The 26,384-nt window shown below is 37.7% G+C and overlaps 1 protein-coding gene across 3 annotated transcripts in view; it reads left to right on the plus strand.

The window, feature by feature from the left end:
* The window catches only part of PCLO (piccolo presynaptic cytomatrix protein), a 376,472-nt gene extending 350,331 nt beyond the window's left edge, over positions 1–26,141 (plus strand). For all 3 annotated transcript variants that reach the window (XM_056573406.1, XM_056573408.1, XM_056573407.1), the window contains 6 exons: positions 6–77; positions 3,946–4,084; positions 10,415–10,473; positions 11,751–11,885; positions 13,038–13,183; positions 22,937–26,141. In XM_056573406.1, coding sequence (XP_056429381.1) covers positions 6–77; positions 3,946–4,084; positions 10,415–10,473; positions 11,751–11,885; positions 13,038–13,183; positions 22,937–23,077 — 692 coding nt within the window. In that variant the 3' untranslated portion in view covers positions 23,078–26,141. The remainder of the gene's footprint in view (positions 1–5; positions 78–3,945; positions 4,085–10,414; positions 10,474–11,750; positions 11,886–13,037; positions 13,184–22,936) is intronic.
* The last annotated feature ends 243 nt before the right edge of the window (positions 26,142–26,384 follow it).

Below are 26,384 nucleotides of genomic sequence, written 5' to 3' on the forward strand. Positions count from 1 at the left end.
ACCAGCAAATGACAGCAAAGACCAAAGCCAGCTTGCACTCAAGAAGGTGATGTCCGATGGATCCGTCAAAGCAGAAGGTGAGACAAATACCGATTTATTTTTGTTTCTTTCTTCCTTAAATTCCATCTAAACTGAAGTAAAAAAAAACTTGGTCTAAAGTATTGTAAATATATAAAATATGAATCGCCTTCTGTCCAAACCAGTTCTGATAGACTTAAGTTTTTGGGGGGAAATATGAACCAATAAACCGTCAATATCACCAAAGAAAAGTTTTAAATAAAAGTACGAATTGCACAAATTGATGATTTATGAGTATACATATACTAAGTGCGTGCTAACTCATCCTTAAATAGCACGTGTAATGTAAATATTTGTAATACATGGTATTATGCTGCTATGATTCTTGTACAGGAAAAAACTGTTATGGATGCAAAATTCATTGTAGATACAAATATTAGATATAAAGCAATGCCTGAAATCTAGCAATTTTGCTAATTTTCTAGTTTTCTATTTTCCTACTTGTTGAAGAAAATGTAGGCTTCTATTGTCTTCAACAGGAATATTTTTTTTCTTTTTTCCATAGAGACCTATTCTGATAACACTGGTGTAGAAGACTAATGTAAATTAATTCAACATGATTCATTTTTAATTAAGAAACAAAAAAAACAATAATAATGAAAATAAAATAAAGCCTCAAGTTTGCTATTCTTTTCAATCCAAAATGATATACTATTTTACATGGTGTTATGGGCACCCAGATCTTAACAGGGACATAATAATGGACATTTGGGAATTCTTTTGCCAAACACAACACCTATTCATGCAGATTGTGGGATTCAATGTCATCACAAGAGTAAACAAACTTGTTATATATTTCATGTGTTACTTGTTACGTGTGGAAACCCCACAATTACTGGGCTGTTTTCCTATATCTAAGTAACCTATATATAATATATATATATATATATATATATATATATATATATATATATATATATGTATATATATATATTTAGAGTTAGCCATACAACACCCAACCCCCACAAGTGCACCCTACACAAACACATCAGACCTGATCGCAGCAGGTGGAAGGTGGGTCACAGACAGCCTTCTTAACAACTGCTGGAGGGAGGATTCACAGATTTGAGGACCCTCTCTATTCTAAGATTTGCCTTTCTTGAATAGGCAAATTATAAATATAGAAAAAACTGATAGACTATATAATTGTGTTACCTCTAAGATATGTGATCTGCAAGTGGTAACATTAAATATTTCAGAGCACTACAGACAGATTCATTTGTTATCGGGCTTGTCATCCTCATTAGAATGTGTTTTAGCTCTTTCCTTTTCAGCTAACAGTTAGAGAGAACACTAGAATAATAATGATAATAATAATTATCATAGTCAGGCTCTGTTTTCAGGTATGACAGCCACAAACAGTGTCTGACAGCCCCATTTGACTTATAATACAGTCCACAGGGCTTCTGTCATTTCAACATAAATAATAACATTGCAAGCAGCGCTATTCTTGCCATTAAAATGATGGAACCAGCAAACCAGCAGATCCACTATTGGATGCTGTTAATACAAATGTGACAAGAGCTAAATAATAATAGCAATGATAATAATAATTCTAAGAATAAGAATAAAAATAGCTACATGCAGCACTGTAAAACGTGTTATTTTTGAACCACAGACATTTTCTTATATGCTGTTGCTCAAGTACATGGTGTATTTTCCTGCTGGTGACTTAATCTTCTACATAATTACATTTTCTACCAAGGCCTTATTCCCACCTCCAATAAAGCATGATCTGTAAAATAAGTGACAAAAACTTGATTATATCTCAAAATGAAAATGGAGAGGGGCTTTCTCCAAAAAAAAAATGTATATATATATATATATATATATATATATATATATATATATATATATATATATTATAATAAAACAATACAGAATCTGTGGTTTCTTATTTAATCATTTATTTACAGAAAAAATATTGGTATGGTACCATCAATGGCTTTCAATAAAACAGTCTCTAAATTAAAATGTTACCACTACTGTATAGACTGTAGTCTATATTAATCTATTTATTAGTCTATTTTGGGACAGTCATATGTATGATATACACAAAAACAAATAATATATCTTTAACATGGTAAAATCGTATAAATCACTGATATTAATTCGGTAGTGAAACCTAATTCTGTGTATGTGCATTTTGTTCTAGGGAACCTGCATTTGTTTTTAAGATTGCTTATAGTATTCTTTTGTTATATACACTTAGTAGAAGACATTATGTCATTGCAATGTCCAAGAGGGTACTATTTCTTCTTGCAGATATTAAGCTGGTGTTTGGAGTGTTACAGTCAATATTCTTTAATGGATATTTACTTACAGTGTGGTTACCTATAGATCATATCATGTTATCTGGATTGAAAGCAGTGCTCCAAGCTGCAAGCTATAAAACCAACAACAGAAAGTAGGCACAACACTAAAGTAGCCAGATTAGGTTTTTATCAATAGGATACTCCAGGGACCGTACTCTGACCCAGTGTTTGGAAGGTGAACAGATTAAGCAGCATTGCAGGTTGTAGTGCATGCTCTTCATATGTCCTACATTATGCACAGGCCTGTGTTTAGCTTTATTATAAATTCAGTGCCCTTTGGTGCCCATTTGGCATTTACCACCCCCTTTTCACCCATCTGTCAGAGAAAATAAAGAGGAAGGAAATGGCAATATAGGAAAAAGATTGCACTGAGTAGAGCATACTAAGCAGTGACAAATGGCAGTTTAGTACAAAATGTAGTGCCTTCTTAGTGTCCACATGCAGAGGTATAACTATAGGGAGTACAGAGGTAGCAGTTGCACTGGGGCCCTGGTGCCTTAGGGGGCCCCAAGACACATCAACCCCATAAGAGACCATTATTATAAATGGCACATGGGACCCTGTGGCAGATTTTTCATTGGGACCCAGAAGCTACGCGTTACGCCTCTGTCCACATACCATTCATTGCCCCTTTATTGCCCTATCGTTTAGTGCTCACTAGATACCCATTTGCCATTCATTGCCTATTTATCACACTTCTGTTCTAGGATGGCACTACAAATCAAATAAAGCAAATTGACACTATGGAGGCACAGACCAGTAATAAAGGGACAATGAATGACAATAAGAGGACATTCAATTGCCCATTAGCTTATTATTATCCCCTTAGTTTTGTCAATTATTGCCCTCTTTAAGTCTGTTAAGTGCCTAATTACCCTCACTTAATCACTTAAAGCCAACTATGATTGGCCAAGGCTTTGTTTTTAACTGACCTTGAATTTGTGGGGGTATACTTAATACAAGTAGCAGACTGCTTTAGCGTACTGCTGTGAACTTAGCTACCACTTGAGAGCACTGATCTAAAGTCTGTGCCTCTTTACTCTGCTACCCTAATAGGTGGGGATTTTCAGCAGAAGGGAATACTGCAGTGTCCTGGTCTCTGCACAGTGCCTCCTGACTCCTAAATTCGGATACACAGCAGCATGATATCTCCTTTTTCTTTGTGTGTCCACAGTGAGTAATGGTCTCAGGGTAGCAAGCTAAGGGCCCAATACAGACCAAGTGCCATGGAAACATTGCTGTAGTCCCAGTAAACTCCAGCTTAAAATGCTAGTCTAGAGCATATAAAGTAAAAAAAAAAAAATTAACAATTGTACATAAATAGGATAGGCAGGCTATGTAAATAATTTTTATTTAATGAATTATAAATGTGCCCATTGAAATAATTTATATTATAAATATTTAAGCACTGTATCAATACAGTATTCTTGCATTCTATACTTTAACAAAGGCGTTATATTTTTCAAAATGTAATATTTTTTTATTGCCAAGCCAATAGGAACAATGCTTATTTGGTAGCACAGTATAATACAATGTTTACTTTCCCATACAGCAAGACCAGCACCTCACAAGACTACTGAATCTACAGTTTCCACAACATCATCAGTCAGTAGTTTTGGCAGTGGGTACAGTATGGACAGTGATAGCAGCACCACGCAGGGGGACAACAATCTGTTTCAAATTCCAAGAATGTAAGTTATAATCTTTTTTATTTTTTTTTTTCAAGATAAATATATGTGCACATCCACAGGTAGAATATTTCACCTATTTTATAGAAGAGCAATTCATTTCATAAACTCAACTAAGTCTCTGTTGACATCTCCAATGGAGACTCTGTCAGAAACTGCTTGCAATGCAATTTTTTTTCATGAATGTAAAGGACAGCTTAGTGGAACCTGACTATATAAGTATAAGTAAGTGGGGTCCATCAGATGCCATTGGTAAACAAGCTTTTAGTCTAAAAAAATATTTGACATGATGGTATGAACAAAAATGTTCTTGATTCTTTAATGTCAGAAATACTAGTTGAATGTATGCTTATACAGGATTCAGTTAGGGTTTTAAATATGTATCTGTGTCCCCTGGAAATATTTTCAGTAAACTGTGACTGCTTAAGTCCTTAAGGTGTGTACTGTAAAGGTAGTAGCTTATTACACACTCTGACATATTGTTATTAACTAAATATAGGTTAAAATATGGATTCCAGCAGGACATCATTATTTATATTGGGCCTGTGAGCAGTGTAGATGTAATTAGATTTTGTCTATCTGTGTAAAAAAAAAAGCAAACATAGCTTTTAGAATTGTAGCCACAAAAACATTTTTGCTTCATAATCAATTTTTGAAATTGTAAGTTTAGGACTAGATTTTTTTTTAGTAAAGAAATTTTCTGGCAAATAAAACACATTTGCATATGTTTCCCTTTACAATAAAAATATAAAAGGCAACACACTTGCCTCACCCACTTCCGGTTCCTGCTGCTGTCATGTTCATGTTCCTTACAAAACATCATTGGAGGGATGGAAAACAGGAGAATTGTGGGGACATTAAGATCTGACAGTGGCAGTTGCATGGGAGAGGGGAAAAGTAAGTACATCTATCTTATTATTATGCAAATGCTAAAATATTTTATTTGCCCTATCAATCTTGTATCATTAGATCCTATACTACTATCTGGTAAAGCCAAATATAGCCTTAAAAGGGTTTAACTGGGTTTGAACTTTTTTTTACCATGCTGTATTGTATTGAGCTCTGTGTTCAGTCTTCTTCCTGGTGCCTGGGCTCAACACTGGTGCAGCCAGCAATAAGCTGAGCTGCATTGTGATAAGTTGACCACAAGAACCAGGAAGAAGACCACAATGAAGGACAAACGCAAGGATACCAGAGACACTGAGGGGGCAGCAGTTCAAAATGGTAGAAAAAAAAAAGTTCTATCCACATAACCTCTTAAACTAATTCACTAACTTTGAATGGCTCTGTTCCAATGTATTTTTACATATTTTTTCTTTTAATTTGAATCTTATCACATTTCTATTGTTGTTATTATAATTTTTATGATTATTATTAATATTACTGTTTAGTTTTATAGCCCCTTTGGTTCCAGGGCTCTTTACATTTAATAAGGGTTAAAATACATGACACAAATGAAGGTACAGTCAATGTGACACAGATTAAATTGCAGACTGATAAAGAGGGAGAGAGGGCCCTGCTAAAATCTACAAGGGGAGGGTAGGTGATGTGTATATGTTAAAAGCTAGATTCACATACTGTATGTCACACCAATACTAGAACAGAGTGGCAATAGGAGTAGGAAAACATTGCCTAGTGCTTCAAACCGTATTCACTAATTCATTTGAATGGGACTGAAAGAAGCATGGTAACCCTGAACACAAAATGTTAGCTTTGCCTAATGTAAAAAATAAATAAAAAACACACACACACACACACACACATATAATTCAGTATGTTATACAGGGGAACATTTCCCACTAAAGATGAGCGAATTTTTGAAGAATTTGTTTCGGACGATTCATCAAATTTTACGAAAAAAATTGTTTTAGTCCGAATTTATTTGTGGGGAATCTGTATTAAAAATGGCTATTTCTGGCCTACAGAGAGCCTTAATAGGGGTGTAGAACACTTTGCCTTGCTGTAACACGCGTAGGGTGTGTGCTGGGTTAGTGAAATAATACTGTTATTCAGTATGACATGCAGATTAGAGGTGTCGCTATTAGAATCACTTTCGCAAAGCGGCACAATGACAGAGCCTGCAGGTGGCATCAATATGAGGAGACCATATAGTGGCTGAATGACACAGCATGGAGGTGGCGGCAGCATGAGAAGAACATATAGTGCCTGATTGACACAGCGTGGAGATGGCGGCAGCATGATGAGACCATATAGTTGCTGAATGTCACAGCATGGAGGTGGCGGCAGCATGAGGAGACCATATAGTGGCTGAATGGCACAGCGTGGAGGTGGCGGCAGCATGAGGAGACCATATAGTGGCTAAATGACCCAGCCTCGAGGTGGAAACAGCCTGACGAGACCATAGGGCCTCACAATTGAAAAGATTAAATATATGTTTTAACATTTAAATTGAAAATTTCAAACAGATGAACCTAAAAAGTTTTAATTAATGTGCCAGCAGCATGAGGAGACCACATGGCGGTACAGTGACATAGCCTGAAGGTGGTGGAAGCATGAGGAGACCATATAGTGGCTGAATGACACAGCCTGTAGTTGGAGGCAGCATTAGGAGACCATATTGTGGCTGAATTACACAACCTGGTGTTGGTAACAGCATTAGGAGACCATTTAGTGGCTGAATAAAACAGCATGGAGATGGCGGCAGCATGAGGAGACCATATTGTGGCTGAATGACCCAGCCTGGAGGTGGCAACAGCTTGACGAGACCATAGGGCCTCACAATTGAAAAGATTAAAGATATTTTTTTAACAATTAAATTGAAGATTTCAAATAGATGAACCTAAAAAGTTTTATTTAATGTGCCAGCAGCATGAGGAGACCACATGGCAGTACAGTAACACAGCCTGGAGGTGGCAGAAGCATGAGGAGACCATATAGTGGCTGAATGACACATCCTGTAGTTGGCGGCAGCATGAGGAGACCATATAGTGGCTAAATGACCCAGCCTGGAGGTGGCAACAGCCTGACGAGACCATAGGGCCTTACAATTGAAAATATTAAATATATTTTTAACATTTAAATTGAAGACTTCAAACAGATGAACCTAAAAAGTTTTAATTAATGTGCCAGCAGCATGAGGAGACTACATGACGGTACAGTGACACAGCCTGGAGGTGGCGGAAGCATGAGGAGACCATATAGTGGCTGAATGACACAGCCTGGAGTTGGCGGCAGCAAGAACAGACCATTTAGTGGCTGAGTGACACAGCCTGGAGTTGGCGGCATCATGAGGAGACCATATCGTGGCTGAATGACACAACCTGGTGTTGGCAACAGCATTAGGAGGCCATTTAGTGGCTGAATGACACAGCATGGAGATGACGGCAGCATGAGGAGACCATATTGTGGCTGAATGACCCAGCCTGGAGCTGGCAACAGCCTGACGAGACCATAGGGCCTCACAATTGAAAAGATTAAAGATATTTTTTAACAATTAAATTGAAGATTTCAAATAGATGAACCTAAAAAGTTTTATTTAATGTGCCAGCAGCAGGAGGAGACCACATGGCGGTACAGTGACACAGCCTGGAGGTGGCAGAAGCATGAGGAGATCATATAGGGGCTGAATGACACAGCCTGTAGTTGGCGGCAGCATGAGGAGACCATATAGTGGCTGAATGACACAGCCTGGAGTTGGCAGAAGCATGAGGAGACCATATAGTTGCAAAATGAGACAGCCTGGAGGTGGCTGGAGACTTTAACAGGAACAAAATGGTACACCAATTTGATGTATTAGTATATATGTGGTATGCACTTATGAGGGGAGGACAATGCGCTCCAGTACGCTTAAAACAGAATTTGTCTACAATACCAGCAGGTGTGTACTTTTGGCTGGCCTTTCACAGTATCTAGGCCCTAAAGACTTTAACAGAAACTAAATGGTACACCACTCAGATGTACGTATGTGGTATGCACTTATGAGGGGAGGACAATGCGCTCCAGTACACTTAAAAACAGTATTTGTCTACAACACCAGCAGGTGTGTACTTTTGGCAGGCCTATCAAAGTATCTCGGCCCTTAAGACTTTAACGGGAACAAAATAGTACACCACTTAGATGTATGCATGTGGTATGCAATTATGAGGGGAGGACAATGCACTCCTGTACACTTAAAAACACTATTTGTCTACAACACCAGCAAGTGTGTACTTTTGCCTGGCCTTTCACAGTATCTAGGCCCTTAAGACTTTAACAGGAACAAAATGGTACACCACTTAGATGTATGTATGTGGTATGCACTTATGAAGGTAGGACAATGCGCTCCAGTACGCTTCAAACAGTATTTGTCTACAACACCAGCAGGTGTGTACTTTTGGTTGGCCTTTCACAGGCCTTTGACATCACAGGGGTGGCTGGCTACTGATAGGCTGCATGCTGCATATGATTCAGGGTCATCCCGCCGATCCAAGTTCCCACCTACCCAGGATTCCTTGCCCCATGTCCTCACACGTGGATCCGCCATTTTAGATGCCCAGCCCCTGGAGCCTGGACCACACTAAATGGAGTTTTATGAAGTGATTTGCACGATCTAATTGTGGCGATATTCGCATTTGTTTCAAATCAAATTTTTCCTGAAATTTGTAACAAATTCAGATTAGTCAGTTTTGAATCGCTCATCTCTATTTCCCACAATGCAACTGAGTTTACTGTAAGTTTGGAAAAAAACAATATTTCTGAGTATATGAAATGAGTTTTTCTTTGTGACAAACTTACTTATATTTAGTTCTGCTCTTGATTTAGTTCTGCTCTTGCATAACAGCTCCCTTTTCACCTGCTTCCATGGTGACTTAACATTACACACATTGTAAGCTCTTTGTATCATGCAGTTCAATGTAACATCCCACACTAATCCAATTGCTTTATGTATGGTGTATTGCCCATTCCAATTTTTATACTGCTCACCAAAAGCTATCTACTCAACCCCCCACCCTCCCATATACTAATGACTGCTTTTTAATGGAATCAAACCCCAGTTTTGTTGAACTACAACCCCATACACATAAAATAATCACCAGGTTCTACTGAAATCAGTGTGTTAAAGGGGTATTCCAGGAAAAAACTTTTTTATATATATCAACTGGCTCCAGAAAGTTAAACAGATTTGTAAATTACTTCTATTAAAAATCTTAATCCTTCCAATAATTATCAGCTGCTGCATTTGAGTTGTTCTTTTCTATCTGACAACAGTGATCTTTGCTGACATCTCTGCTTGTCTCGGGAACTGCACAGAGTAGAAGAGGTTTGCTATGGGGATTTGCTTCTAGTCTGGACAGTTCCCGAGACAGGTTTCATCAGAGAGCACTTAGAAAAGAACAATTCAACTTCAGCAGCTCATAAGTACTGAAAGGATTATGATTTTTTAATAGAAGTAAATTTCAAATCTCTTTAACTTTCTGGAGCCAGTTGATATATAACAGAAAGTTTTTTTCCTGGATAACCCATTTAAGCCAACATTAATCTAATGTGTATGGCCAGCTTAAAGGGGTTGTTCAGTGTTTTGCTCTACTGGGGCAGAAAAAAATTGAAAACAAAAACTATACCCACCTAACTTCGATCCTCTGCTGGTTTCCTGCTGTTGCCGTTTGGCTCTGTTCCAGTCCCCCAACCTTCTGTCTTTTTTTGTGCTTCAAGACAAGTGTTCAGTGCAGGACCTGCCCTCTTAGCCAATTACTGACAGGGATTTCTGTTCCTGTCAGTAATTTACCCTAAGCGAATCTCATACAATTTTGTTCAGTTTAATCAGAATTTTCGCTCATTTCTAATTTTCAGGTCCTAGGAAAGATAAATAAATAAATAATAAAATAAATAAAAAAAAAAAAAAAAAAAAAAAAAATATATATATATATATATATATATATAATATATATATATATATATATATATATATATATATATATATATATATATGTATATATATATATATATTTTTTTTTTTTTTTTTTTTTTTTTTTTTGCAGGGGCAGCCTTTGACATTCTCCCATGTATAGGGAGTGAATCTCATCAAATGTTTCAATCACTAACCTCACTGATCAGTTTACTTATCCAGCTGGTTCAGAGGGATCAACAATAAAATATTAATTATTGTCATTTCTGTCTCCCATTTCCATAGGCTCTCAGCCTCTCTCTTGAAAGTGGTAAAAGTCTCATATTATTTAATGGAACACTGGTCCATAACTAATGCATAATTGGGAACTGTACTATTTTTTCACTAGAAAATCACTTAAGATAAACAGCACATTTATTGATTTTTATTAAAAATGACTGGTTGATTAATAATAATAATAATAATAATAATGCTCTTGTTTTTAACAGTGGTAAAATGAACCAAAATGGACAAGACCAGACTGGATTGGGCTTGACTGAAACAGAAGGTAAGTTCTACAATGACATTTCCATTCATATTTCTAACGGTGCAACATTTATCATTGTTCTTGTCAGTTACAAGGGAACATCTTAATTTCTGCATTTTACAACTATTATAATTAGTTAAACCTTTTTTTTAAATAAATACATATATTGCATGTTCCAAAAAAAACTACTGTGACAAATTCAAAAGCTGGAAGTTTGTATAAATAGGTGCATTAACTAAAACAATTCTTGATAAATCTTTTTTAGCTTCCTAAAATATCTCCCTTTCTATGAGAGTCGATTAAGGAATATCCAATAGAAAGGCATTTCCTGTCCGTTATCTCAACATTTGTCTGCTCATTTCAAGCATTAATAGAACTGTCAAGAGACAAGTCAAAAGTTTTGATCAGCCAGGGTCTTGGTGCCAAGACCCCCACCAATGGCTATATAGAGCCAGGAAGAAAAAGTGGCTGAGCAGTTTCCTCCCTCTCTGTTCTATCGGGCTCCATAGACTTCCCAGTGGTTCTATCTCCTGCACTATGTCGAATGAAGCAGCAAGATGGACACTTTACTTGTCCACATCCCCAAAATGCATGAAAACAAATAATTAATTTTAATTCAAAATTGATGTATAGAAAATTGAGAGCCATGTCTCCTTCTAGGTTTGTAACTCCAGACAGTATATACCATATAAGGATATTTAGAATAACAAATCATACCGATTGATATAGAAATAGAGCACTTTTTTTATGAAGCCTATTTTTAGCCAGTCCACCTTTATTGACAGGTGTATTATGCCTTAATGGCACCCAGAAAGCTTTTGTCTTGTGTAGATACACCACATTGTCTTGTTAAATGTCATTCACAGCAGCTTTACAAAGTAGGGGGGTGAAGGCTTTGTTTTGTTAGACGCTTTTGTAATGCTAAACTATAATACAAAACATAGTTTCACACATACTTTACCCTATTTCTTTTCATATCTACATATGTTAGCATATTTAAAATTATCTGTATTTTAAGAAAATTGCTAATGCTTTAAAGAGTGTGTTTTATCCTTTTATCACAGCATGGGGAACATTATTACTTATGTTATGTTTTATGGTTATTGTACTACTTCTCATGAAGATACGTCATAAAGAAAGAATTCACTTTCTTGTCAGACTTTAGGCTAAACCTTTTTTTCTCTCATATTGAGGACAGTCCTAGAAAATTGCAAATTGTAGCTCAGTAACACAATGATGCAGGACATGAACATTATTATAACATTTGCATGTTATGACACTGTTTTATTCATTTGTAGGTAAAAACCAAGTTATGGGTGAAATCAAAATTGCCCTAAAAAAAGAGATGAAGACAGATGGCGAGCAACTGATCATAGAGATTCTACAATGCAGAAATATTACATATAAATTCAAGTCTCCAGATCATCTGCCAGGTATAGTAAAGAACTTTTCTTAGCAAGCATTCCCCTTAAAGAAAGGTTATGAAGTGGCAGGGTGTTTTTTTTTTTTTTGTAACTGCCCATTCTGTCAGGGTAAAAAAAACAACAAACCTTTACTTACCTCCTGTGCTCCCCGCATGCCTCCGGTATTGATGCCCTAATCCCTGCAGTGCAGTACTCTGTCAATCTTGAGGGTCAATCTGTCAAAGTTAAGCTCAGTGAGTTACAGGATACCGCAGTGTCCCGCCTCCACCAATGATTGGCTAAGCAGCAAAGTGACATATTGAATCCTGACCCCAGTCTTCTTGCTGGTGCCAGGGCTCACATTACCACTCAGCCAAACACTGTCCAAGGTAGAGCAACGCTACAGCCAGTGAATTGCTGAACTGCACAAGGAAGAGGATCGCACTGTGAGGGATCAATCCCTACAAGGAACAGAGCTGCACTGTGACAGATCGACACCTGGCACCAGGGAGAGTATGGCACCATGAACCGAGCATAGATACTAGAAACACAGGGGGAGCGCAGGAGGTAAGTAAACACCCTACCACCAGAGTACCCCTTTACAGCTAAATTGTCAAGAAAACCTCAGTATAAATAAGTGCATGGCTATATAAGTCATATTAGGATTCCCACCTTTTTTATCTCTATCATTCTTTTTATCAACAAGATAAAAAGCCGTTTTTGTGATTATGTAAATGAGATTCATATTCACTCCCATTATTTAAATTAAGTTTGCGTTCATCTGACAATTCCCCGAATTGTCAGAAAAATAAAGAGAAGGGCTTATTGAGAAACTGTAAAAGTTAAACTATTTAATGAAACTGAAATATTTGCTGCAGTTTTTTCTGTAAAACTTTATTTTTCATTGCATTGGTCTATAGAGAAAATATAGTCATGGACTAACCTGATGCCTACCTGTGCTATGTTATCTCTCATTTTAGCAGGGTTGCAGATTGGTGAAGATTTGCCCGGACCGTACTGTAATTCTCAGATCAGATCTGCTGTGGTTTGAGATGTAGCAGTTTAAACCTGACAAGTTTCAGCACTAGTTCTTATGCTTTCTAGGAAAAGATAGCATGTATGTAAACAAAAATGTCAGTTTGCAGTGATGAACTTCTCAATTTTATTTACATTTTCTTACAGATCTTTATGTGAAGCTGTATGTCATTAATATAGCAACACAGAAACGAATAATAAAGAAGAAGACAAGGGTTTGTAGACATGATCGAGAACCTTCATTCAATGAGACATTCCGATTTGGTATGAGTCCTGCTGGACACTCTTTACAGGTAAGAGTTTGTTTATTTATTCATTTTTTTTTATATCTTTATTGCTTTTTCACATTCAAATCACAATACATAAAAATGTATAAAATCACAAAAATACAAAAAGCTTATTTTTCCCCTACCCTATTTCCCTTCCCTCCACATCCAACCTTTACCTAATCTTCTAACCACTTTATCCCATCCTTTCCTTCCCAAAATTTTATATAATAAACCTAGTAATTTTTTTCTCACCACCTTGTGATTTTTTAATTACCTCTATCATATCATGTGTTTCAATTCTCAATTTATCTTTATTTCTTTCTTTTTTTTAAGTGCGTCTTTAGCCTGTAAATAACCAAAATAATTTCCTGTGTTAAGCTCAAATTTCATACAAAGCCAATTCCACTCACGGATCTCCCCTCCCTGACAAAGTTGTTCCACCATATAGATTCCCTTTTTTTTCAAAGAGTTTTTAATTTAATTCTGGTAGATTTTCATTATACCACACTGGGGTACACCATAAACTTCCTGCAATCCCTATTGTTTCATATTCTCCCATATCTGTTACAGTAAATTTGCCATAGTATTTTCTTCTAGAGATGCCCTCTTTAACCTACCACTTTCTAACAATTCCCACATTGATCTACATTTTTCTCCTTCATACCTAACAAACTCAACCAGGCTCTGCTGTTCTGAGATAATCAGACTTATCTGGCTTGCTATAAAGTAATAGAAAAAATTTGGGATATTCAAGCCACCTCTTTCCAGAGGTTGCACCAGATTCTGAATCTTAATTCTGACCCTTTTTCGACCCCATATCAACTCATTTAATTTCCTCTCCAACCTTTTAAAGAGACTCAACTTTATCCATATGGGTGAGGCTCTCAAATAATGCAGTATCATTGGGAGGATCACCATTTTCCAATACCAAAAATAGACTTGAAAAATATTAATTCCACCGTCTTGTATTATTTTCTGCAGTAACAGATTAGATGCTGTGCGGAAAAAAGCAAAACATGACTTTTCCTTATAGCAAAAGGTGCACACATGAGCTGGAAAATATATTTGTCTGGTTTGTACTGTTGTGGAGATATTCATATGGGTGTCTTCTCTACTTTGTCTGCCTGGTCAGTTTCCAGGCAGTGGAGGTGATACGTTTTCCCAGGGACAGATAATACGTGCTTTAGGTGAAAAGCTTTAAAAAGCCATTTGTTTTATTTTTTCTTTTGTACGTATTATGGTGCAAAACTATTTTCTCTATAAAAATTCCATGAAAAATCTGCTTTACAGCCTCTACAATGCGCAATATTCTTTATAATGTACACAGCCTATACGATTCTCTCTAGAAGACCGATCTTCCCTCTCTTTACATTCTTTCTTTCTTGGTTCTTTCCCCCGTCTACTGTCTGGGCTAGTCTATGAACTCCCCTAGCTGTTATCTCTTTATGACAGAATTATCTAATCTTTGGCTGATTAACAGCTAAATGGTAGAACATTTCTAATGAAGACAACATAGAAAGTTTCTTCATTTCCCAGCAAGGAAACAAAGAAACAATAAAAATGAAGAAATCGATGCAAAGGTCTTCATAGCCTTGTATTAGTATTGGCACCCATTCAGCATGGTAAAGAATGTTTAATCTCTCCACATTATTCAGTATTATTCAATACTTATCTGTCAGGATATAAGATAGATATATTATATAAAATAGATCATATTTAAGTACAACTGAGTGAAGAAAATAAAACATTGATTTAGGTTATGGTATAACTGACTTAGAAACAACAACAATTGAGTTCCTTATATAATACTCATATCACAGATAGTTGCCGATACTTAAAGAGCTCAACTCCATATAGCACATTAGATAATACACATATGTAGGGCAATGGTACGCTGACTGCACGCCAACCAGGCTTTACATAGCAGGTGAGTTGAAATTGAAAACATAACTCACAATTTCTGTGGAAATATTCTTCTGGCTTTATTGCATAATTTCTTATTGCACATGCACATGAATAAGGGGATCTGCCACTGAAACGTGCCATGACTAATGAAACTACAGAATATGATGCTATTTTCTGCTGCTTCAATGCTGTTTAACAGAGTCCTGTGAGACAAACTGATGTGCAATAAGAAATTATGCAATAAAGCCGGAAGAATATTTCCACAGAAATCGTGAGTTGTTTTGAATTTCAACTCACCTGCTATGTAAAGCCTCTTTGGCAAGCAGTCAGCGTACCATTGCCCTACATATGTGTATTATCTATTATGGTTCAACTGAACCATTAAAAAAATTTCAAAATAATGAAATCTCACAGGTCAATAATTTGACAATAGGGACGTTATACTAAGGTGTGTCCTGCAATTAGCATCACAAATGTCTTCACTTGTAATCAGTCAGTTGTGTGTTAATAGGGGGAAAAGTAGTCACTACCCTCTTTGGTACCAGGATGTGTACCACATTAAACCTGGACCACATAAAGACAAGGAGAGAGTTGTCCTAAAATGAACAAAGGTGTCAGCAGAGAACACTGTGGACAGAGAGAAAAGAAATCCAAAAAGGAAAGAATTTCCTCTGTAGTATACAGCAGCTAATAAGTATACAGCAGCTAATAAGATTTTTGAATAGAAGTAATTTACAAATCTGTTGAACCCTGGACTTAATGAAGCACAATGGACCAACACCAGCAGATGACATTGCTCCTCAAGTCATAGTAATTGTGACAAATCACAACTTGAATTATCTTGCTTTGCATGTAATGAGTCTCTCTCATATATTAGTTTCACCTTTTAAGTTGCATTACTGAAATAAATTAACTTTGCACATTATTCAAATTTTTTGAATTTCACCTGTAGAGCTGAATATTTCTGCAAAGGTGTGTGGGGCCTCAGCGAATCACAGCCCAGCTTACAATGAACTGCTCTGGACTGTGTGTAGCAGAGCGAGGGAGGAAGTTCTCCCCTGTATGGCTTCACATTATGTCACATCTGTAGGAGAATGCCCCTTTCCAGTCTGTGCAGTAGAGCTACAGCACAATATAAAAGTAGTAACAGATAATTAAAAAAAAAAAGGCATGAGGTGATTTACCATCATGGGGGAAGTGAACTGAGAGGGTTATAAAATTTATCAAGATCAGGACAGGCACTCTTTAACCCCTTAAGGATTTTTTCATTTTTGTACCTTAATTTTTTCCTTCCCACCTTTTAAAAAATGCTTTCAGTTTTCCACCTACACACCCATATAAGGGCTTGATTTTTGCGCTACCAATTTTAATATGTAATGATGTCAATAATTTCACCATAAAATCTATGGCAAACCCAAAAAAAAATAATTTGTGGGACAAAATTGAAAATAACGCACTTTTTGTAATTTTTGGCGGCTTCAGTTTTTGTGTAGTGCACTTTTGGGTAAAAATGACACATTGGCCCTGAGTGTTTATTCTGGAGTGATTTCAATATCACTCGTCTTTTTTTTCAGGCTTATTTACTATTCTGTCGTACATGTTGGATATTTTTGTGTTGCATGTTTTTTTGTGTCACACTGGTCAATTGTGTCGCACAAACTCTGAGCTAAAGAATTTAGTTGTGTGAGTCAAAATGGTTTAGACTTGTTTGTTTAAAAAATGTTTCCATGAATCAAAAGTATTCATGTGTTATAATTTTTCAAACATTACAACAATTATCCTTGTTTATCAGCTTGGGTGTTAAATTGATTTAAACCTAATATTGCAAATGTGTTAAAAAGAAAAAAATATATATAAACATTAACTATCAAAAAAGCATTCAATATTTTACAAAATGTTGTCAGGTTAGAAAACAAGTTACTTTCATGAAAAACACAATGGCAAACAGTCCCTTGTTAGAAATCACTCCATTTTTGGAATTTCAATTTGCCTCTTGGCTGTCGGTTATTGTGTGAGGTAAACTCACACTTATTTTCGAGTGATTTTGGAAGTACTCAGAGTATTTTGGGGTTTTTGTTGGTAAAACGCCCATTTTTGCATAAAACACGTCCATTTCAGTGTGGAAAAAAACAACACTCTGAGTGTTTTTTCTAAAGTGTCGGTTGTGCGACAAAAATTTGGGTGCATAAATAGTCGCACAGACGTTGCAACTAAAATTAGGTGCAATAACTCAGAAAAAGAGTCAGTTGGACTTTAGTACATGACGGCAATTATCTTTATTCTGTAGGTCCATATGATTAAAATGATACCCTACTTAGGCTGCGTTCACACTACGTTTTCTCCCATACGGGAGCGCATACGGCAGGGGGGAGCTAAAACCTCGCGCTCCCGTATTCCTTCGTATGCGCTCCCGTATGTCATTCATTTCAATGAGCCGGCTGGAGTGAAACGTTCGGTCCGGTCGGCTCATTTTTGCGCCGTATGCGCTTTTACAACCGGACCTAAAACTGTGGTCAACCACAGTTTGAGGTCCAGTTGTAAAAGCGCATACGGCGCAAAAATGAGCCGACCGGACCGAACGTTTCACTCCGGCCGGCTCATTGAAATTAATGACATACGGGAGCGCATACGAAGGCATACGGGGGCGCGAGGTTTTAGCTCCCCCCTGCCGTATGCGCTCCCGTATGGGAGAAAACGTAGTGTGAACCCAGCCCTATATAGGTTTGAATTTGTTTTACTTCTGTAAAGAAAATTATACCTCTTTGCACAAAAAGTAGAATGTTTAAAATTGTCCTCTTCTGATGCCTATAGCTTTTTTATTTTTCTGTATACGGGACTACATGATGGCAAATTTTTTTGCTCTGTGTTCTGTAGTTTTTAACAGTACCATTTTTGTTTTGATGGGACTTTTTGATTGCATTATATACTTTTTTAGAGTATACAAAGTGTCATAGAGGGGCAGGGAACAGGGAGTTAGTGAGCCCTAAGAAGAAAAAATATACTAGGCAATGGGGGCAATAGAGATAGAAGTACCGTATTTATTGGGGTATACCACGCACCGGCCTATAACAATCACCCTCATTTTACCAAGGATATTTGGGTAAAAAAAGTTTTTTACCCAAATATCCTTGGTAAAATGAGGGTGCATGTGTGTGCATGCGTATACCCCAATACACCGTTTCTGACCCCGCAGAAGCCCCCAGGAAAGGCAGGGGGAGAGAGGCCGTCGCTGCCCGCTTCTCTCCCCCTTCCTTTCCTGGGGTCTAGAGCCCTGCTGCAACCGCTTCTCTCTCGCTGGCTATCTGCGCCGCTGCCCGTTCTCTCCCCCTGACTATCGGTGCCGGCAATGGGACAGTGGCGCCGATAGCCAGCGGGAGAGAAGGAGCAGCGGCACCCATTGCCGACGCCGCTGCTCCGTTGCCTCCCCCATCCCCGGTTGTATAATTACCTGTTGCCGGGGTCGGGTCCGCGCTGCTTAGGGCCTCCGGTGTGTGTCCCCTGCGTCGTTGCTATGCACTGCACGGCGCGGAGCAATGATGAGTGATGTCATTGCGTCTCACAGCGCATAGCAACGACGCAGAGGACGCACACCGAAGGCCTGAAGCAGCGCGGACCCGACCCCGGCAGCAGGTAATTGTACAACCAGGGATGAGGGAGGCAACGGGGCAGTGGCGCTGGCAATGGGTGCCGCTGCCCCTTCTCTCTTCCTGTCTGTCGGCACCGCTGCCCCATTGCCGGCGCTGCTTCTCTCCCCCTGACTATCAGTGCTGGCAATGGGGCAGCGGCACCGATAGCCAGGGGGAGAGAACGGGCAGTGGCACCGATAGCCAGGGGGAGAGAACGGGCAGCAGCACCGATAGCCAGGGGGAGAGAAGGGCCGGCAGCAGGGCTCTAGACCCCAGGACAGGCAGGGGCAGAGAAGCCGGCAGCGACGGCAGGTCTCTGCACCTGCAAAGCCGCTGCAGTTCATTGATTTAAAGCGCCCGCTTTTAATCATTGAACTGCAGCGGCTTATCGGCGTATAACACGCAGGTAGACTTTAGGCTAAAAATTTAGGTAGTAGAAAATTTAGGTAGTAGAAAATTGAGAGTGAGACTCAGATATATTATATAACAATGTATTGCTTAATTATAAATCATATCCTCTGCAGGGCCCTTGCATTGGATGCGACACATGAAATACAGTGAAAATAAAATAGAGAGTGGATGGTTGAATCCAAAGTTATAAAATTTATATTATAAACATATAAATATAAAACATATGAGATGATCCCCAATTAGCACAATTAAATATCAGTTTGGCTGTAACTTGTGAGATGGATAATGCTGTAAGTACAGACAATTTGTACCACTGCAAGTTCTTTCTGGCTAGGGCAGTGCCAGGTTGTTAAGACACTATGTGTCACAAAGATCGTACTCCCTGTTACACAGAGAGGGAGAGCGATGAATAGTGAAAAGCGCTTGACAGCGCTGTAGATACCAATGTCTTATTCTGTTTCACTTATATGGATCAGATGGCATGGGGCTGATATCATATATAAAAATCATAGATACAGTGGGGAGATTTATCAAAACCTGTCCAGAGGAAAAGTTGCTTAGTTGCCCATAGCAACCAATCAGATTGCTTCTTTCTTTTTTAAGAGGCCTTTTCGAAAATGAAAGAAGCGATTGGATTGGTTGCTATGGGCAACTCTGCAATTTTTCCTCTGGACAGGTTTTGATAAATCTCCCTCAGTATGTAGTAAAAGCACTCACCAACGCTGTAGATCCCTTTAAGACAGGTACAGTATATGGACAAAGTGCTCGACAGCACTGTAGGTCCCTTAATCCTGTCCCACTTTACATGATTGGCTACCATGCGTGGGAACCGAACTTTAACCCCCACCTCGGATCTGCTATTGGTTGGTCACTTCTGATTTACCAATAGCAGGGATAGGAGAGGTGGCACCCCTGCCACCTCGCTCCTATCCCTACAGGGGGATCGGGGCTTTCTTGGACAGCCCCGAGCCTCCTTATTTTCTGGGTCACCAGAGACCCGTATGACCTGGAATCGCCACAGATCGCCGGTCTGAATTGGTCTTAGGACCCCCCAGGTGTTGGCACAGGATGCCTGCTAAACGAACTCAGCAGGCATCCCATTCCCTTCAAGGCCCGGTTACTGTCAGTGAACGGAAACGCTGAGGGCATACAGGTACACCCTTAGTCCTTAAGTCCCAGGATGCGAGGGCGTACCTGTACGACCTTTGTCTTGGTGGGGTTTTAACCCCTTAAGGACTCAGGGTTTTTCCGTTTTTGCACTTTCGTTTTTTCCTCCTTACCTTTTAAAAATCATAACCCTTTCAATTTTCCACCTAAAAATCCATATTATGGCTTATTTTTTGCGTCGCCAATTCTACTTTGCAGTGACATTAGTCATTTTACCCAAAAATGCACGGCGAAACGGAAAAAAAATCATTGTGCGACAAAATTGAAAAAAAAAACGCCATTTTGTAACTTTTGGGGGCTTTCGTTTCTACACAGTGCATATTTCGGTAAAAATTACACCTTATCATTATTCTGTAGGTCCATACGGTTAAAATGATACCCTACTTATATAGGTTTGATTTTGTCGCACTTCTGGAAAAAATCATAACTACATGCAGGAAAATTTATACGTTTAAAAATGTCATCTTCTGACCCCTATAACTTTTTTATTTTTCCACATATGGGGTGGTATGAGGACTCATTTTTTGCGCTGTGATCTGAAGTTTTTATCGGTATGATTTTTGTTTTGATCGGACTTTTTGATCACTTTTTATTCATTTTTTAATGATATAAAAAGTGACCAAAATACGCTTTTTTGGACTTTGGAATTTTTTTGCGCGTACGCCATTGACCGTACGGCTTAATTAATGATATATTTTTATAGTTCGGACATTTACGCACGCGGCGATACCACATATGTTTATTTTTTATTTTTTTTACACTGTTTTATTTTTTTTATGGGAAAAGGGGGGTGATTCAAACTTTTATTAGGGAAGGGGTTAAATGACCTTTATTAACACTTTTTTTTTACATTTTTTTTGCAGTGTTATAGGTCCCATAGGGACCTATAACACTGCACACACTGATCTCTAATGCTGATCACTGGCGTGCATTAACACGCCTGTGATCAGCATTATCGGCGCTTGACTGCTCCTGCCTGGATCTCAGGCACGGAGCAGTCATTCGTCGATCGGACACCGGGGAGGCAGGTAAGAGCCCTCCCGGTGTCCGATCAGCTGTTCGGGACGCCGCGATTTCACCGCGGCGGTCCCGAACAGCCCGACTGAGCAGCCGGGTCACTTTCACTTTCACTTTAGAAGCGGCGGTCAGCTTTGACCACCGCTTCTAAAGGGTTAATACCGCACATCGCCGCGATCGGCGATGTGTGGTATTAGCCGCGGGTCCCGGCCGTTGATTAGCGCCGGGACCGACGCGATATGATGCGGGATCGCGGAGCGATCCCGCTTCATATCGCGGGAGTCGACGCAGGACGTAAATATACGTCCTGCGTCGTTAAGGGGTTAATATGCATTTTATAACTTTGGATTCAACCATACATTCTCTATTTTATTTTCACTGTATTTTATGTGTCGCATTCGATGCAAGGGACCTACAGAGGATGCTATTTCCAATTAAGCAATAAATTGTTAAATAGTATATCTGATTTTCACTCTCGATTTTCTACTATTATTTTTATCTCTATTGCCCTCATTACTAAGTAGGACTGTTTCCATATTTTTTTCTTCTAAGTCCAATTAGGCACATAAGGTAGTGTGTAACACAGTATCCTTGTTTTTGAATCTTTTTGGTCTATGTAGAGCTCCCTGTTTTTTAGTTAGTGAGCCCTAACTGTCCCTATAACCGCTGTCCCTTCCTATTGCCCATCTGCCATAAATGACGGATCGGCAACCCCGAGGATGTACCCTATAGTGCGCTAAAGTGCATGGGCATAAGAGTCAAACGTAACAAAGTAAACTGTACATGTCGGGAAACAAGTCAGGAACATAACAGGAATACTTCAAAGCTACAAACAGGTATACCAGGCAGGATATAGCATATTAACACACAGTTCAAGAACCAGGATAAAGATTAACAGCAAATATGATAATATGAACAAGACTAGATATGAGGTATATAGCAGACAAGATATGAATATACCGCAGACAAAAGCAAGAGATGCAGTGGATGAACAGGTTAACTGAATGTCAGAACACTAAATGGGTCAGGAAATCAAGAGCACTATTCACACTGGACCCTGAACAAGAGACACACTAGACACCCCACTCCAAATATGGAGAGACAACAAGACAAAAGTCAAATTGGCTCCTAGCAAGCAGGCACACTCAACATTGTGAACAGGATACTGGCCTAGGAGGAATAAAAAATCCAAGATACATGAATACAGACACAAGACTACCTCACTCCTAGATAGATGGATTAGAACAAGGCTCAGAACAGGATTCTATCCTAAGAGATCCAGGATCAAGTAAGGGTCAACCAGGACTGACAAAACACACAGTGTGAATATGGACTCAGGAAACACAAAGTTCAGAGGAACATCATTTTTGTCCAGGCTAGTTCCATTATTTAGTTTTTTTTAAATGATTGTTTTTAACAACAATGCAAAAGCAATGTCTGATTTTCATCATTTTATTTTTGGAAGATTTATATTTATTATTATTTTTATCAGTTTCAAGTTATTTAAAGGAATATTGTAGGATTTGTTTTTGTCTTTTTTACGGAATGGTACCAACCACGTCTGTATATGAAAAGTATTGGATTGTATATGCTACTGACCACACATTTGCATATTTGTTCATGCTTTTAATTTACTTTGTGTTCATCATAGATTCTACTCGCCTCAAATGGAGGAAAATTTATGAAGAAAACTCTGATTGGTGAAGCTTACATCTGGCTGGACAAAGTGGACCTTAGAAAACGGATAGTAAATTGGCACAAACTTTTAGCCAGCTCTACTCAGACACATTGATCAACAGTCTTTGCTGGGGGCATAATGTCAGAATAGAGTTTAAATGGAATGGAAGACGGCTCAGAAAGATAATGAGTTTCAGACTGAACTGAGATGGTTTTGCTGAAATGTTTTACAGTTGATTGGAGAACAAAGAGTCTGCTAAAATGCATTCCAGAGGCTACAGAGAACATGGCCTCTAACATTTAGAAGAACGGTAATGATTCCATGTTAGAATCTAGAAGCATCTTTTCTTGATGTTTTATTTCGTGGAGCAGCTTAGAAGCACTGTAAACTAAGGCAATATAAGACACAACAGATCATAGCAAGGAAAAGTATATTAGTATCACACCTAGTAAGTGTTCTATCTAATTTACACCTTAGATGTTTCTCATCTATAGCTACTATAAATTACAGTTTAGTATGTCTATAGGATAAGGAATATTTGCAAGTTTAAGCAGTATATTTGATTCCTATTGGTTGCAGGTAATGTTCTCACTATGCCACGTGTACAGTATCAGTACAGTAAACGTGCAGTGCCTATCTTTTCTTCTGTAATTCAAATAGTGAAAATGCTGACAACATGAGTGTATCCTTCATGAAGAAGTGCATCAGCTAGGGCAAATCTTAAAATTGCTGGTTTGTTTGTATTTAAAGAAGTAACAAAAACAAATTATTTTAGGTACTTGTTAGAGGTAAAACATTAGTGGCACAATATAGATTGAAACGTTTTGTAGTACGGTGTTTTATAAAAGATACAAAGCCAGGGTGTGGGCTTGTCTTTTAGGCCAACCTAGAATTAGGAGAGGCTTTTAAAGAGCAGTGATTGAGATGACGTTGTGCATCTTCTCTTAGAAACTCAGGTGAATGACTGAGATTATGGGTATGTTGAAAATGTATTGTTGCTGAATAACACTACAATCACTATGGACTATCATATGGTGCAGTAAGGGGTTTGCCGCCAAATCAAGCAAATTCAATGTCAATTAAAATCACTATAGATGGAAATCTGTGCATCTTTATTTTCTAACAGGTTTCATCACAAGCTTAATGAGTGGAAAGTGTAAATTTCGTCTTTAAACTGTAATTCTTTTCTACTGCGACTTACTGTAAAAGACTGCAAAGCATGTGAATGGTTGCTATAGAAATGCCATGTCAGAATGATAGCACAAACACAGATTCTTGCCAGGAAACCTGTAATCAGCACTAAATTAGCAGGGCTAACATTGGTCTGCCTTTATTCTCACTATACATTCCATTGATAGAACTGCATTATTGTTCCAAAAAAACATAAACTGTCATTTTCTTTATATCTTTCTGGGTCATTAATTGTATATAGAAGCTGCAAGTAGAGTCAGAAAACTGTTTCCCTAGTGCAGGCATTCTTAGAATTAGTACCTCTTGAACAATCGAAACCTTACAGATGCATTCTTCATCTGTCGTATAGAGCGAGTGACAACTTTTTTGGTGCATCTTGACTTATTAGTGGTGCACTATATGCTTCCAATGTGTGCCAACAATGTGTTATACCAAATCCTTGAGTCATTATGGAAGTATTCTATGCAACATTGATGTCTCAATGCTTTTTCTGTAAGTGAAAATAATAAAAAGAAAAAAACTTTTAAAAAAATTAAGAAACAGACATCAGTATTTTTGGTTGCACATATATTTCAACACATTTATAGTGTGTATGGCTTTGTTGCTTCTCCTAGAAGTATCTACATAGACCTAAATGTGTGCTGAATACTAATCATTCATTAAGATTCATTTTCTGTGTAGAAAGCCAAGACAAAATCATCAAAATATATGTTAATTTATATGCAAGCAAATTTTACAATTCAGCTAAATCCACAGACATTGAAACATTTAGGTAAAAAGCACAGTGTATGTATGTGTGTGTTTACATGTGAATGAGATTTTTATTGTTCTTATTACTTTCGGTTCATGCGACTGGAAATGGTGAGTTATAAATATTGAGCATGAATTTATATAAGTTAATCTTCTATGTCTGCAGATTGAAGAGACAGTTATGTATCAGTAATAGTCTAAATTGTTGGCAATGCTTGAAAAATAGCCTTTGTTAAGCACACATAACAATAACATATAAAGAAATATGTTCAAGGAGCCAACAAGATGATACAACACAACATATACTTTGCATGTCACTTTACCCTCACAACCAAACTCCTCCAAGTCTTAAGTGTTGCAGACATTACTAGTGCCTGATGTTTTGTTAACATCTCAGATATGTTTCAGTTGCATAGTTTCAGGTATTTTGAAAACAATTTTTTTCAATTTGAAAAAAATGAAACAGATTTTATTTTAATCTTCACATTGCAGGAAAAAAAAAAACACCCTGCTATAATAAAATCTGAATCAAAACTGGCCATAAAAAGTGAATATTATCTATATATTAGAATTACCATTCTATGCTCTGCTAGTCTAATGAATTCTGAATGCAAAGGTCGTTAGAAGCAAGTTCCTTTATTTTATTATTATGTAAATAAGTATACATTTTTGTAGATGAAAGGAATTAAAGGGTTCTACTTCCCTAAGGCATTCAGCATGTAAATGTGAGCATTCCATTCAGTTATAACTTTCAAAGTGTTCTGTGATGTGGTCAGATGATAAACCAACGGTGGCTAGACGGTGTGTTTGTCGTCACCCATTGAGAATCTGTACAGAGAGCCTGATATAGTAGAGATATAAAGAAAAGTGTAAAAAAAAAAAAAAGCTATAACGGAATTACATAAAATCTGTATTGTCCTACACTAAATGTTTTCATATTGAATGTTGCATGCATTGATGGAGGTCTGCTCTTTATTTGTGTATTTTTATTATTTTCTTATTTGTTGTTTCAAATCCCTCTAAGAATATTTTGCTTAAGAAAATAAAGAAGTAAAAAAAAGTTAAAACAAGTTGTATAGAATATGCCTGTAAATCTGTTAATGTTTTAATTTTATGTAAAAATCCATGTCATAGTTTTTTGTGGTTGTACACAGGATGTAACTTGAGAACTTATGCAAATTGTGATGTACAAAAGGTTGTAATCCAGTCAAATTAATAAATATTTATTACATCCCTTTCTCTGTCTATTAAATACATACAAGTCGTGATAGCAGTATGAGAAACTGGTACAGTACATATCAAGTTAAAATGTGCAAAAACCAAAGAAAGTGAATAAGTTCAAAATAATTTGCATCTATTCATAGAAACTATAATAATAGAGGATATTTATCTCCCAATTAACTTCTATCCACTGCAGATACCATAAAGTATGCATGGCCTGCTGAACTGTCTGTACAGATAATACAGAAGAGGTGTATCA

The sequence above is a fragment of the Hyla sarda genome, chromosome 4 (assembly GCF_029499605.1).
Source record: "Hyla sarda isolate aHylSar1 chromosome 4, aHylSar1.hap1, whole genome shotgun sequence".
Lineage (NCBI taxonomy): Eukaryota > Metazoa > Chordata > Amphibia > Anura > Hylidae > Hyla > Hyla sarda.